The sequence below is a fragment of the Otolemur garnettii genome, unplaced genomic scaffold, assembly GCF_000181295.1.
Source record: "Otolemur garnettii isolate 467f Iridium unplaced genomic scaffold, OtoGar3 scaffold00010, whole genome shotgun sequence".
NCBI lineage: Eukaryota > Metazoa > Chordata > Mammalia > Primates > Galagidae > Otolemur > Otolemur garnettii.
In genome coordinates, this window is record NW_003852405.1 from 36,645,106 (window position 1) to 36,659,599 (window position 14,494).

Genomic DNA, 14,494 nt, shown 5'->3' on the forward strand with positions numbered 1-14,494 from the left:
CACCACGGACACAAGGCCACTGCCCCTCACCTCTCCACCACGGACACAAGGCCACTGCCCCTCACCTCTCCACCACGGACACAAGGCCACTGCCCTCACCTCTCCACCACGGACACAAGGCCACTGCCCTCAGCTCTCCACCACGGGCACAAGGCCACTGCCCTCAGCTCTCCACCATGGACACAAGGTCACTGCCCTCACCTTTCCACCCCCGACACAAGGCCCTTCTCAGAGTAGACAAAGCTCATTCACAGGACTGGGGGACACGGGAGGAAGATTAAAGTTCTGGGAAACAATTGTACATATACGGCGGGTATTACGAGTTCACTACTATAGGCACCTCACAAAATCCCTTTAGTATGAAAAAGAAAAACGAGAAATTCACCTATGTGGTAAAAGAAACCACAATTCACCTAAACTTTCCTAAATCAATACGCATCAATCACCCTTTTCAACAGTTAAGAAAGGGTTCAGGCTTGGTTCTCCAGGCAACACGAGCCGTCCAGGTGCTAAGCGGGAGGCCCACGTGGAGGGGCCCAAATGTCCCCCAGCACTTCTCAATCCAACTGTAACTAATGACAGTCTCTGAACGCTCAACCCCCAATTTTCCCCACCTGTGAAAATGGGCGTTAAGACAGATGCCATTTCAAAGGAGATGATCATGTGGTGCACAGGTACCACCTTTTAAAGCAGGCTATGTTTTTGTTTTAATACAATAATAAGAAGAAACATTCTTAATCTTTTGGGATTTTTTTCTTATCTGCGAGGAGTTTAAAAAACTTCTTAGTTGTTTGGAATTAGTGAACTTCTCACAAACTGTTATTTTAAGAAAATCACAAATAACATATTTTTAAAAATCCTTTAATACAATACAATTTCCATGATAAATTAAGGTTTTAACCACCCAGCCCAAAAAAGAGATGTAGAAATTGTGTCTGCTTTTTTATTCACGATGGATTTCTGGATTAGAGATTTGCTCTTCTTTCTTTTAACACCTGCTTGCCTCAATTTCCTGCTGTCCTTTGAAGTAGCAAACAACCAGCTCAGCCCTAGTTGCAGGTGTTGTGGGCAGGGACAAAGGCTCAGCTTCTGCTCAAACAACGCTGAGGTGTATACACCCCTTGGTTCTAAGATATGCCAGTCTGCCCCAGTATTATATCTACTATTTTTAACTTTGCAAAACAGTTTTTAGCAATTATCTCATTTTACCCTCATAATACCCTTTAAGTAAAGGGGGAGAGAAAAAGGAAAGAATAAGCTAAATATAAAAAACAAGACATTGATTCCTTCAGAAAAGAGAAAAGGACAGATAAAATGTTAGAATTTTTACAATGAGGGCAAGTAACATTAACCCAGAATATGAGCTTTTTTGGGCCAGGAGGGTAAATTTTAAGAAATAAAAGAGTTCTTGTGTTTTAAGATTGAGGAATTGCCCGTATCAGTTCAGATACCAGCCGAGAGACACTTGTGCATTCTCTTTATTGGTGAACAGCCTCACTGATGCTCTTTGACATCTTTAAAGACAAGTAAATATGTGAGATGCTCGAAGTGTAAATTTGTAATTTTAATTACAAGGACTATAAACCTGGCACGGTAAGTCTACAGGAATAGGTCAGACATGATGAGCGATGCGTTTGCCTGTGACCAGGCTTCTCCCTCGTTTACAACGGCCAACTTCCAGATCTGTGATGTCATCAGAAAGGGACTACTGGGTTAATTTCACTTTTAAATGTGAACAATGTTATTGCTGTCTAAGTGCTTCATCAGCTTGCTGGCATTTGCAGGAGAAAGAAATTTTAATAGCAACATGTGTCCAAGAGAGTTGTAAACTTTTAGGAAGGAGGGTGGATTAAGAGTGATACAAATCCTAGACGTCTGGAGTAAACTACTCGTGGAAACACTGAGCTAATTAACTAATATTGTTCCAGGGAGAAGAGCAACAATCGAAACCCAGTGAAAAGTTCAGCTGCCACCTGGAGTCACCTGTGCTGCTGTTCAGGCTGCACTTAGCGCAGAAGTAACCACCAAAATAACCAAAGTGGGCGTCCTGGGTCACACTGGCTTACGGCGGGAATGCCCCCCCAGGCTAATCCAATAGACTTCCGTTCTTGATTATTTTCAGAAAAGAGGCAAACAAACAAAAAAAGTAATAGTTTAGAAGTTGGAATGTGTTTATTCTTTTGAGAAATTCAGTTTTCTTTAAAACATCTTACAAATGTGCTTGCTGATTAATGTTGAATTATGTGGAATAAATACAATGCAAGTCTTATTGTTCTGACTGCTAGAGGCATAACGGTGATTTTTATTATTTCGTATCGGCCACAATAGCCTCTGATTATTACTAAGAACTCGTTTCCAGATCTTTCCACGGCCACTTCTTTTGACTCTCCAGGAAGAGATACTATTAGATGCACCACCGGCCTTGGAGCCACTGAAGTAGTTGACTAAGTTGAACATCATCTCGCCCTTCTGTTGTAACCACGAGATCCCTGGATCTGCCATATTTCTGCTGGTACCATTTAAATGGGCCCTTTTTTTTATTTTTATTTTTTCTTGGAAAGCGGTTACTGAGATCATGTGCTGCCCCCTAATGGAGATATGTCAAACTGCACAGTGAAAAAGAAAACTGGAGTATGTAAGTCTGTGCACTTGTTCGTTCTTTTTTGATTCATCCTGTTAACAAATATTTATTGTCCATAATGTGTCAGGCAAGGTGAGAAGGACTGGTAATACAAAGACAAATTAGAGCTTCTGTGCTCAAAACATGCTGTAGAATATCAGATAAGATACCCACAGGAATGCTTCACTTGGGAACTGTCCATCTGAGAGCATGTTGGACACCTGGAAGATGTCATGCCAAGGAGAAAAAGTGCCCCAACTTCCCTCCACTAGCAGATGCTGGGACTTGTCTGGTAAGGTCATCGGGTATTGTGGCCATTTTGGTTTTCGCAATTTTGCTGGATTTTTATGGACAGACATGTCATTTATTGTGTCACCTGTTAACACTCTGCAGATATTGTGTTCTTTAAAAATCAAAGGTTTGTGACAATGCCGTGGCAAGCAAGTCCACTGGAGCCATGTCCCCAGCAGGACGTGCTCGCTCTGTGTCCAGAAGCACAGGCTTGAAGGACGTGAGGACCCGAGGGGTGGTGAGGGGAGTGCGTCATGCCAGGGAGAGGGCCGGCACACGCAAGGGCTCCAGGGCAGGAGGCTGCCTGCTGTGTCTGTGGAGGTGCATGGACGGCTGAGCAGCTGGAGCAGTGGAAGGAGGACAGAGGACACGGGAAGAACGGGCAGAGGCGTCACGAGTTTACATCACGCAGGGCTTCGGCTCTCACTCTAATAACGTGAAGCCCTCAGACCATTGATTTTTAATGAGTGTCCTGCGGCACACCGTGTGCCTTAAAAAACTTTAAAGATCAGTAAATTATTTTCAAAAGAAGTTCAAAGTGCACTGTTTTTTTGATCAGCATAATTTAAGTGTGTCACAGAAGTTTAACTGTAGGTTCAAGTGTGTCATGAGATGAAAATGGTTGAAAACCATTGTGATGGACACACACACGCCTATATTTTCTAAGTACTATTTAGTATTTAGATTTCTTCATTGAACAACTATCAATTTTTATCCTAAGTTGCCAGTGTTTGGTATTATCCTCCCTTATGTTTTTCCATTTGATGGGCGCAAAATGGGATCTTGTATTAATAATTTGCCCTTTTCTGATTTCAAGCAAGTTTGAACATCTCTTCATATTCTGCTTAACCATTTGGGCTCTGCTTCTGTAAATTACTATTTCATTTGACTGCTTTAGGATTTGTCTTTTTTTTTTTTTACTATTATGTAATTTTTAAAAAGAATACATATCTTCTACCAGCCTATTAACTATGTCTAATCCATACTTTGTTGAAGAGAAATGCTAAATTTTACTGTAGTTATTCAAAATGGTTTATTTTTTGATTTATGGTTTTCATTTTGAGAACTGATTTAAGGAATCTTTCCTGGGTTGGGGCAGCAACCAGCCAGAAGAGTGCTGGCCCCAGGTGGCCAGACATTTGGAACTGTGGAGCTCTAGGAGAGGAAGCGGTTCAGAAGATGGTAGACCCGCTCACAAGTGCGTCTGGCTGTTTGTGATGGAGCTAGGAAAAGCTAGAGGGGGGTTCCTGGAACTCAAGGAAAAGCCAATGAGAACAAGCACAGAACAGAGGCAGTGGCAGGAATGGGGAACCGCTGTCCACTGGACTCAGATTCGAGGCGGCTGAGAAGCTGCTTTGAGGACAAGTGTGCTGGACATGAGCAGGGCGGGCTTCAGCCGGAGTCCCGCTCCCATTCAGCTCCAGCAGACTTTCCCTGGAAAGAAATCCCATAAATGTGCGGATTGTGGGGAAAGCTGCTTTCAGAGTCCCACCCTCATTCAGCATCGAGGGACCCCTTCTGGGGAGAAGCCCTATAAATGGTGAGTGTGGTAAAAGGTCTGAGCAGGGCTCCAATCTTATCAGCACCGGCAGCCTCACCCTGGAGGAAGTCCCATCAGTGGGATGAGTGCGGGCAGTGGGGAAGGCTTCAGCCCCAGCCCTCGTCTGAGCCAGCACCTGGGGCAGAAGTGTCAGGGCAAAACCTCACCGAGCTCTCGGAAAGCTGATGCAGGAAGGAAGTCCGCCCGCCTCTGCTGTAGCCCTCTTTTAACAAAAGCAGTAAAAAATAAAAGCAATCTCTTACAAATGGAGATGCTTTGTAGCAGAGCACTTAAACACCGGATCCTTTCCCAGCATGGAGATGTTGGGAGTTTAATGATATTACTGGGCTGGAAGAACCTGCATGGGTCCAGCTGCCCTCGTTCCCTCACACGTGACCTGAGCACTGAGCCTAATAATACACTTACAGGGAGCCGGAGAGCCTTGACCTCATTTGAAGTTGCTCCCTGAATCGTTTTGACAAAAACCTTAATGTTGTAACAACACTTTGTGAGAGTGCGGGGGGCTGATGATAGCCCAGTTTTAGGCTGTTCTGTGGAAAGAATGATCGAATGAAGGGAGAAGAAATCAATTCTGGTAGTTGTGAAGTTACGCAACAGAGGAGGTTTTTGAAAGTTTCGTGGTTTATTAATCTTTGGCTTATAAGTCTGACTCAAGATGCCACATTTACAATGCATTCAAATTCACAGAGTTTTAATCAACAAGACCCCTCGCTCTGTGTTAGCTTTTCTTGTTTCCTTCCTTCTGCTTATGGCCATTTGGTAACTAAAGGAGTAAGAAGCTTTGTTTTGTTTTTACCAACTTCGTAGTAAGAGATACTGCAGACTCCCAAGTGAGCACTGCAGTCGCCCTGAGCCTGCCAGCGCTGGTCTCTGCTGCCTGCTGTGCCACTGCTGTCCAGGGTGGGCATCCGTCCGGGCCCTGAACCTCTGGGTGTTCTCTTGTGATCTGACACACTGAGCCAGCCTTTCAGATCCACATGAAAAAACAAACCGCATTTTACCAAGAAAAATCTCAGCTTGCTTCTTGCTAATGAAAATCTACAGTTTACAGGGGGTGGTGCCTGTGGCTCAAAGGAGTAGGGCGCTGGCCGGAGGTGGTGGATTCAAACCCAGCCCTGGCCCCAAACTGCAAACAAACAAATTTTGTTTACAAAACAAAATTTACAAAAACAGTTTACACATCTGCCTGCCTTCAAGACTGTGAGATTTAGATAACCCTGCTTATCTTAAATGTTTGTCAACAACAAAAGTCATTTAATGTAAGTGTCAGAGCATTTTAGTGCCTTTGAAATTTAACTTTCTCTTCATTTCCTGAAGTCTAGCAAACACGTTTCTCAGCTTCCCCCAGAACGAGCCGGGCATCGGCCATCCTGATCAGCCCTCAGCTCCAGTCTCAGTTTCTACCGAGTGCTCTTGGTCTTCTGATTTTTTGTGTCCTTTGTAATCATATCAGTTTCTGCTGTATTAATGACAATTATTTTTAAAAGTAAAAAATATTTTGCATACAAAAACGAGAAGTCAGTTTTTTGTGTTTTATTCACAGCTTTCCACGTTTCTGTCTTCCACCTGGAGTCTCCCTGTGTGAGGGGGGTAAGGTGAGAGACCAGGAGTCTCCGTGTGAGGGGATAAAGTGAGAGACCAGCTTCATTTTCTCCACACAGGGAGCCAGTTTTCTCCCAACTCAATCTATCAAAAAGTCCATCGTTTCCCCACTTATAAAAATAAATGGGGATAATAAAAATATCTTCTAACTCCCAGAGTGTTTAAAAGAAGCACATGAGTGTTGCATGTGAAATGGCTTAATGCCCTGCGAAGCACAGGACAATACTAGCTGTCGTTTAATTTGGGAACTCGGCTGTTTCAGTCTCTTTTTGGAGGGGAGCTGTTATCTCAGTCAGGCCTCACAGAGGGCTTCAGTTTGATGTAGACAGTGATATAACTTATCTTTCAGCTCTGACCTCCCAACCTCCAGCCTTCTCCCTCAGGTATCAAAGTGAGGAAGAGGCCTGGCAGTGTCATTTCTAACTGCCACACGCCGTTTACAGTGGTCCAAGCTGGGGTCACGGAACAAATTCATCACATTTAAAATCACTTGTTCACTGTTTCCCAGCAGACCACCAACTCTACAAGAGTCGGGCTTGTTTCCAGGCAGTTCACCACCTAATATAGGGCCTAGGATGTGCTGTTTTCTCAATAGATAATTCAAATGAAGTAAGGAACACAATCCTTCCCATTCTGGTCATTTGTATAGGAAAGATAGCCTATTCTGAAAGAGAAGTTGCCAGGTGGGCTCTCAGTTTCCTCGGAAAGCAAACTTCCCTAGGCCGGAACCCTGTTTCCTTTAAGTTTCTAACATGTAATGCAGTAATTGGCCAGTCTCAGATATGTGAATGAGTGAGAGGCACATAGAGTGTGTTAGACGCCATCGGTGGGTTCAAGTGGAGGGTGGTGGGCCACACCGAAAGCTCTGGAAACACATCACGTAGCTTTGGTTGAAGTGAAAGTGAGACTCTCCAGCCCCTGACCTTAGCTCTGACCTACTAGTTGAACTGCTGGCCTCAGACATAAGCCTCCATATCATGTCACATTATCCTGGGAAGTAACTTCACCTCCCGGCTTCTGTTTCCACCTTGAGAGCAGGAGAGAAGCACACCTGTTCATACGCTATCCCCGTCTGCCAGATGGGGCTCCCGCCAAGAGAGATGCCATTGCAAACACCTGCTCCTACAGGGTGGGGGCAGACAGAAGGTTCTGATGAACCAATAATAGTTTCACTAATGCAAATTACACACAGTTGCCAATTTTCAGGGACTGAAACTACTTGACTAATAAATAAAAGCCTGATTAGTGACTTGCTAATTCTGTCTCTTTGGAGTCTCAAACTTTCTAAGTTTCTGTTCCTTCATTATCTTTGCAACCATCATGGTTTCTTTCTTTTTCTTTTTTGAGACAGAGCCTCACTTTGTCTCCTGGGTAGAATGCTGTGGTGTCAGTCTAGCTCACGCCAACCTTAAACTCCTGAGCTCAAGTGATCCTCCTGCCTCAGCCTCCCAAGTAGCAGGGACTACAGGAGTGCAGTACTATGCCTGGATAATTTTTCTAGTTTTAGTAGAGACATTCCTCGTGCCTCAGCTTCCTAGAGTAACAGGGATTACAGCAGGGAGCCACCATACCCAGCCCAGTGGCCATGGTTTCCATTGCAACGACTCACCTCTGCCCCGCCGTGTGGAAACAGCCAGAGGACATAATAAGTGAAAAGGCCTGGTTGTGTTCTAACAAACTTCCTTTATGGATATTGAAATATGACTTCCTTATAACTTTTATATGCCACAAAATACTGTTCTCCTTTTAATTCTTTTCTTTGACTTTGTAAAAAAACATACTTAGCTAGAGGACGACCTCAGTCATGGGCCACAGTTTGCCAGCCCCTGTTGTAGAAATTCTACGAAGCATAAATGAGGTCCATAATGAGGTCTCAATAAATGTTAGCAGTTGCCAGCCTTATTATTTAAATATTTAAACAAAAAGCAAAATTCAAAATTACAGAGAAAGTCTGATGGCAACTCCTTAGCCTGCCGTCTGGAGTCAGCACAGGTCTGAAATGTGTACGCAGACGCCTAAGAGACACCAGCCACCATGCCAACAGTCACAACGTCAGGGTAAGGTCCGGCTTAACAACATTCCCTTTTTTAAAAAAATGAAACATAAAAGTTACATTAAACTGAAAGCATAACCTAAAAAAAGAGAAAACAAAACATAAAAATTACATTAAATTGGGCGCCGCCTGTGGCTCAGTGAGTGGGGGCCGGCTGCATATACCAAGGGTTGTAGGTTCAAACCCAGCTCCAGCCGAACTACAACCAAAAAATAGCCAGGCATTGTGGCGGGTGCCTGTAGTCCTAGCTCCTCTGGAGGCTGAGGCAAGAGAACGGCTTAAACTCAGGAGTTGGAGGTTGCTGTGAGCTGTGTGACGCCACAGCACTCTACCAAGGGCAACAAAGTGAAACTGCCTCAAAAAAAAATTACATTAAATTAAAAACATAACCTAAAAAAAGCGACCCAATCCCGCAAACAGTTCACAATAATGGTATTTAATATAAATTCAATCTTCCTTTCCCAATTCAGAGGGCCCTCAGGTGTTTTTGAGGTCTGGTGATCCCTGCTAAGTTAGTTACAGCTGAGGATGGCTGCAGACAGAGCCCGAGGGGCTGGACCCTGAGGATCTCACACACCTCAAAGGCAGCTTTCCCAGTAGGTCCACCTCCTGCTCCTCCCTGCCTTCCCCTTGACCAGTATAAGGGCAAAGAAGCGCACACTGTTTTGAGGAATACAGACAAGAACACCACCCAGTACAGGCCCCCAAGGAGGAAAACAGGGGAGGAGGAAATGAAGATGGTTCCACTCAGTCTGGAGGTTCAGGTGGTTACAGTTGGGTAGAGAAGTGGTTATGGTTGGGTAATTAGAGAACAGTGTCCGGAGAGTTGGATGCGGGCTAAATTCTGGAGGAGGAGAAGGAGACCCAGGGAAGATATAAGAACATTCCAGGCCAGGAATGGGGATCCTCATGGGAAGGAGCAGCTTGGGGCCTTGCCTGCAGGCCACAGAGAGCGCCGGGAGTTACTGAGGGAGGCTGGAGGGCAGGGTGCAGGAGGAGGGAGAAGCCAGCAGGGTCTTCGGGCCTGGACACCATGCTCACGACTGGGGCCTGCGTCCTAGTCATTAAACCAAGTTGCCTGACCTGTAAGCCTGTTATTTCATAATAAAACAATAGAAATAATGTCCTAGAGATCCATCTACTAGGACTCACGCTGGAGAGATCAAGTGAGATGATGCATCTCACCCACAGCATACTGCAGAATGTGTTTTATGCTATTGAAATGTATATTTTAAAAATTGTTTTAAAATAATTTTCAAATGAAAGGTATATGTTTTTCCACAAAACAGTGCAATTTTAAAATGATGCCTGCATTTGACAGCCACTGAGCTCTCAGAATTTTTCTCCTAGTTGAAGACGCACGCATGAAGGAGAACCACTCAGACCGCCTCTTCCCAGGCGGGAGGGAGACCATGGAAAGACAGCAAGTCCCACTTTGGGGTGGGAGGCAGCCTCCCAAACATCTCTGCCTTGCCAGGGGACTTGGAAGGCGCTCATTTGCTACTCAAGAAAAAAATCCCAATAGAGAATCTATCCTGAATGTTTTGTTTAAGAGTACAAAACCAAAATATAATGGTTATCACTTATACAAAATATAATGGTTATTAGTGAAAAATGTATAGCAATGTGTTAGTAAAAATGATTTTTGTGATATCGTTACTTTTAACGTATATTTATACCTTATCAATAATAGGTTTAAAAAGCACAAGCCCAGATTCTTCTTCAGACTTCACTGTCAGATTCCATATGACTCTAATTTAGTCTGAAAGGGGAGAAATAAAAGAAAATTATGCAAAGGGGGCTGAACTTTAGTCCAGGGGTCCTTGAACTACAGCCCGTAGGCCACGTGCAGCCTGCCTAGGACATTTATCTGGCCCGCTGGGTGTTTTTGCTGCAGCCTGTCCTGCTTAGCAGCTGACTTGTCCCAGGCCCGCAGTCCGGCCCGCCAACGGTCTGAGGGACAGTGAACTGGCCCCCTGTTTAAAAACTTTGAGGACCCCTGCTGAGTTTAGTCTTTGGATGAGAGTTTTTTAAGACCAGGAAGACACAAATTATATCAGATTATTATTATTATGGTTTCTTGGAAAACATAAGTTGAATTCAAGCTAATAATTATTTTAAAATAATTATAAAAAGAATTTTAACACTTAAATATTGGAAACAGCAGGCAGAGTGGGTAAGAAGCCAAAGCAACAGAGGTTGATCATTCTCCCATCTTCTGACATATGCTGTGACTGGCATTCCTTTACATGGAGTTTGTCGTCTGTACAGAGGGATGTTGTGCTTGTAACCTGCAAACTTCCAGGCCTAGAAAGTGGGATTGTAAGTAAGTGCATTAATGTGCTCTGAGAACACAAGGATTTGGTTTCAGAATTCTGATTATTCCAGGCCTTCTACTCTCTGTCCTGTAGGACACACCAGCTCCTGCTTCCCAGTACACCCCAAAAATCACAACCTTTAATCCAGTGGGAACTGTTACAAAGGAAAGTTTATTACATCAATTAATTGACTGCTACATCAGATAATTTCTTTTGATTTCCTCCTGATAGCGGTCAAAAAGAAATGTCATGAAAACATTAAAAACTGATACATCTTTTTAGGAGAGCAATTCTAATAAGTAGCAAGAGTCAAAAACTGTATTTAACCTTTGAACCACTAATTATATTTCTGGAAAACAAGTGAGCAATGACGTATTATATAGTGAAAAGAAAGAAAAAAAGGTGGAAACAAACTTCAAATGCCCGTGGTTGGAGGGTGGTTAAATAACTCAGAATTATAAATTGATAAAATATTACGTAGCTGTGAAAGGATATGTACAAAGACTATTAAATCACAAAGTTTGTGTAAAATAATGTTGAGTGCATTGTGAATGTGTATCTGTTTTTTTTTTTTTTTTTTTTTGCAGTTTTTGGCCAGGGCCAGGTTTGAACCTGCCACCTCTGGTATATGGGGCTGGCGCCCTACCCACAGAGCCACAGGCCCCGCCCATGAATGTGTATGTTGAGACAAAAGGGTGAAAGACACACATACAATACTAAGGAGAATTCAGGAGACGGCAAGGGGAGCTGCTTTCCGTAACATTTATTTCCAGTAGAGGATTTTTTTTTTTATTTGTTTTGAGACAGAGTTTCACTATGTCACCCTGGGTAGAGTACCATGGTGTCACAGCTCACGGCAACCTCCAACTCTCAGGCTTAAGCGATTCTCTTGTCTCAGCCTCTCAAGTAGCTGGGACCACAGGCGCCGGCCATATCCTCTGGCTATTTTTCTGTTGCAGTTGCTTAGCTGGCCCCGGGCAGGTTCCAACCCACCACCCTCGGCTATGTGGCTGGCGCCACAATCACTGCACTGAACCTCCAGCAGAGGAATTTTCTGCTGTATCTTTGAAGTGACACAATGTTGCCAGGATCCACACATCACTTTCACTTTCTCTCTTCTTAAAGATGTGGCTCCGAACTTTGTACTTGCCCATTTTCCCTTTCTGAGCAGCCAGGAGACGTTCTTTGTCCCGCCTGCTGGACATCATGGGCCTGTGTATTCGGTAACGGAACTGAAACGGAAATGACTCGAGTCAGGTTACTTACCCCTTGGGGCGCCCCTGGGCTCCCCTCCTCCGGAGCTCGTGACCGCTCAGCGAGGACAGACTCCCCCCTTTCTTCCACAAAGGAGCTGTTGTGTCTTTAGCCATGCCTGACATCATCACAACCTATAGAAGAAGACTTTTGTGAAATAGCAGAAGAAAGATCTGAAAATATTTTAGTTAGTGTAACAGAGACTCATCCCAAATAAAGTACACAGATACTTTTTCTACCATTTTTGGGTAGGTTAAGTGGGATTTCCTGAAGAGCAGTGTTGTGTTATATTGTACTGGCCAGCATTAGTGGAAACAGGAGAACTCTGAATACTTTTATTCATGCGATAATATCCCTAACTCACTTAAGCAGAGATTAAGCTATAGCAAAATTGCTAAAGTGGTGAAAAGGGAGGTCACGGAGGGAAGCCCCTGTGTGGCTGTCGCACACTGGAAACTAGTGTTTTTATTGCACCCCCCATTTAATCTTGATAAAAGTTTGCTAATTAAATATTTATTGGTGTCACTAGTATCTTGAAAATTAAAAGGAATCATCTTCTCTAAAGGGTTCCACCCCGCAAAGTAACAGTTATTTACTTTTTTCAACAGATCATATAGGGCGTGACTTGTATAAAAGTTATTTATTGGAAACTCCCCGCCCCTTCTCACAGCCCGGGTTTAGAAGCTGGTGGCAGCACTGGGTTTCCCAGAACTGAGACTATCGTGATCTCAGGGCTACCTGCACGATCAGGTCTTTATTAAAATTATTTCATAACCTGGACACCTGTGCACCCCTATAAGAACACACTTTGCCGGACTAAAACCGACACAGATCGGTACAGTCCCCGCCTTGGGGAGCTGGCAGGTGAGCGGCGGGGAAGGCGAGGACGCCCGTGAAGCCGGGTCCTTGTGTGCGGGGCGAGTGTGCGGCCGTGCCCTGCGTGCGGTGCGCGGGGGTGTGAGCGGCCCTGGGTGCGGTGCTCAAGAGTGTGAGAGGCTCTGTGTGCGGTGCGCGGGGGTGAGAGCGGCCCTGGGTGCGGTTCGCGGGAGTGTGAGAGGCCGTGGGTGCGGTGTGCGAGAGTGTGAGCGGCCCTGGGTGCGGTGCACGGGAGTGTGAGCGGCCCTGCGTGCTGTGCGCGGGGGTGTGAGCGGCACTGCGTGCGCCCTGAGCCCGTGTCCGCGACAGTGCGTGGGGTGAGCCGGTTGGAGCGCGGACAGACTCGCTGAGCCGGATGACGGCAGTCGCTCGGTTCCACTCCAGAATCACCTAGACTTGGCTTCATCCGTTTCCGGAGGTGACCTGCGGGCCGCCTTCCCCCAGGAAAGGCCCGACTTGGCACGTGGAGATCCCCAGGACTGCGGGGTGCCCGCGCCGGCCGGCTCTGCTGAGCCCTCCCAGCCCAGCCACGCATCGGGGCCAAGGCCCAGAGGCCCAGGCCTTTCTGTTCCCAAACTCCAGGTCGCTGTTCTTACTGGTCGGGCGGCGGGAAGACCTGGGCTGGGCAGCCCCTTCCCAGCGGAGGACCGACCTCCCTTCCCTGTCCTCCCCGGCCCTTACCCGCAGGCTGGGGCGGCGGCTCCGCGGGCCTCCCGGACCTCGGGCTCCTCCTCTGCGGACGCGCGGCACAGCCTCCCGGGACCCCGCGCCCGTCTCCAGGGCGACCTCAAACGCGCCCCCGGCCCGCCCGGCGACCCGGCCCCTTATGGTCCCCGCCTCTGCCCCCGAGGTGCGGAGCAGCATCTTCGCGGCCGCCAGAGCCCCGCGGCGTCCTGGGCGGCGGCCAGCGGGCGAGGAGGGGCTTACTCCAAGGCAGGGAGGACACTGGGCACTAACGCCGCAGCCCGAGGGCCGTCGCCAGGTCCCTTTCTTTGCAGATGGGGCAGCAGTGAGCAAAGCAGCGGTTTCCCCGGTGCAGAAACTCAAGGCCAGGAGGGAGCAGCGCGTCCTCCCCGGCACTGCCCCGCCCCACCCTGCGCCTTCGGGGTGACGGGGTAACCGGAGCCCGCGCTCGCTGCACCCTGGCCAGTGGTTTGAGGTCATTTAGTCGTTCCGACAACTCTGTCAAGAAAGGGAGGAATCGAGATTTTTAGACTCAGATGTTAAGTGACATGCGCGGGCTCTGAACTCCCGGACGCCGGCTCCTTCCCCTCCGCACCCCGACTTTCGCCACCCTTGAAGGTGGAGGCTACTTGGGTTGAGGACCTGCCGCCCCGTCTTAGCTAACCGGCCCTTCCTCCTCCTCAGTCATCACCTCTTCCCCTCGGCCCTCCTCAGGCCAAACGCGCACTTAGAGACCCCTGAGGGCGGTCACCGGGGCCAAGTGGGGCCCGGGTCGCTGCTGTGATACGCGCCGCTGCAGGTGCAGCGCGGTACGGGAGAGCAGAGTTAGGACACTGGGGGAAGAAGAGCCCTAAATTTCCCCGCCCATCCCCAATCCCTGTTCACAGAAAGAAGAGAACGGGAAAGGATTGCGGCCATAATATCTGTGAACCAGGTAGCAACTGTTCGGTGACTGCTAAGCTTTAATTTCATCTGTTCAGCGACTATGACATAAGGGACGTTATTCCTTTTCTTATTTTTTTAGATAGGAAATGGAGAATGACTGAGTGACCCATCTATAGTTCAAAGCCAGAGCTGGACTCTGTCTCTCTTGAAAGGCCTTGACCTTTGCCAGATCTTTGGGCTACCATCCCTACTATGAAGATTTCTAGAAAATTTTAAGAATCTGACAACAAAAGAGGTTCACAGCTCAAACCTTTTAATATATTTTTCATTTATTTTCCAGGAAAAAAAAA

At 46.5% G+C, this 14,494-nt stretch overlaps 1 protein-coding gene across 1 annotated transcript in view; it reads right to left on the bottom strand.

Annotated features, from left to right (window-relative positions):
- Window positions 1-13,439, bottom strand: part of TCTEX1D1 (Tctex1 domain containing 1) — a 21,388-nt gene extending 7,949 nt beyond the window's left edge. The window contains exons 1-2 of the mRNA XM_003784242.2: window positions 13,257-13,439; window positions 11,712-11,833 (exon numbers count right to left, since the gene is read on the bottom strand). Coding sequence (XP_003784290.2) covers window positions 11,712-11,833; window positions 13,257-13,439 — 305 coding nt within the window. The remainder of the gene's footprint in view (window positions 1-11,711; window positions 11,834-13,256) is intronic.
- Between the last annotated feature and the right edge of the window lie 1,055 nt (window positions 13,440-14,494).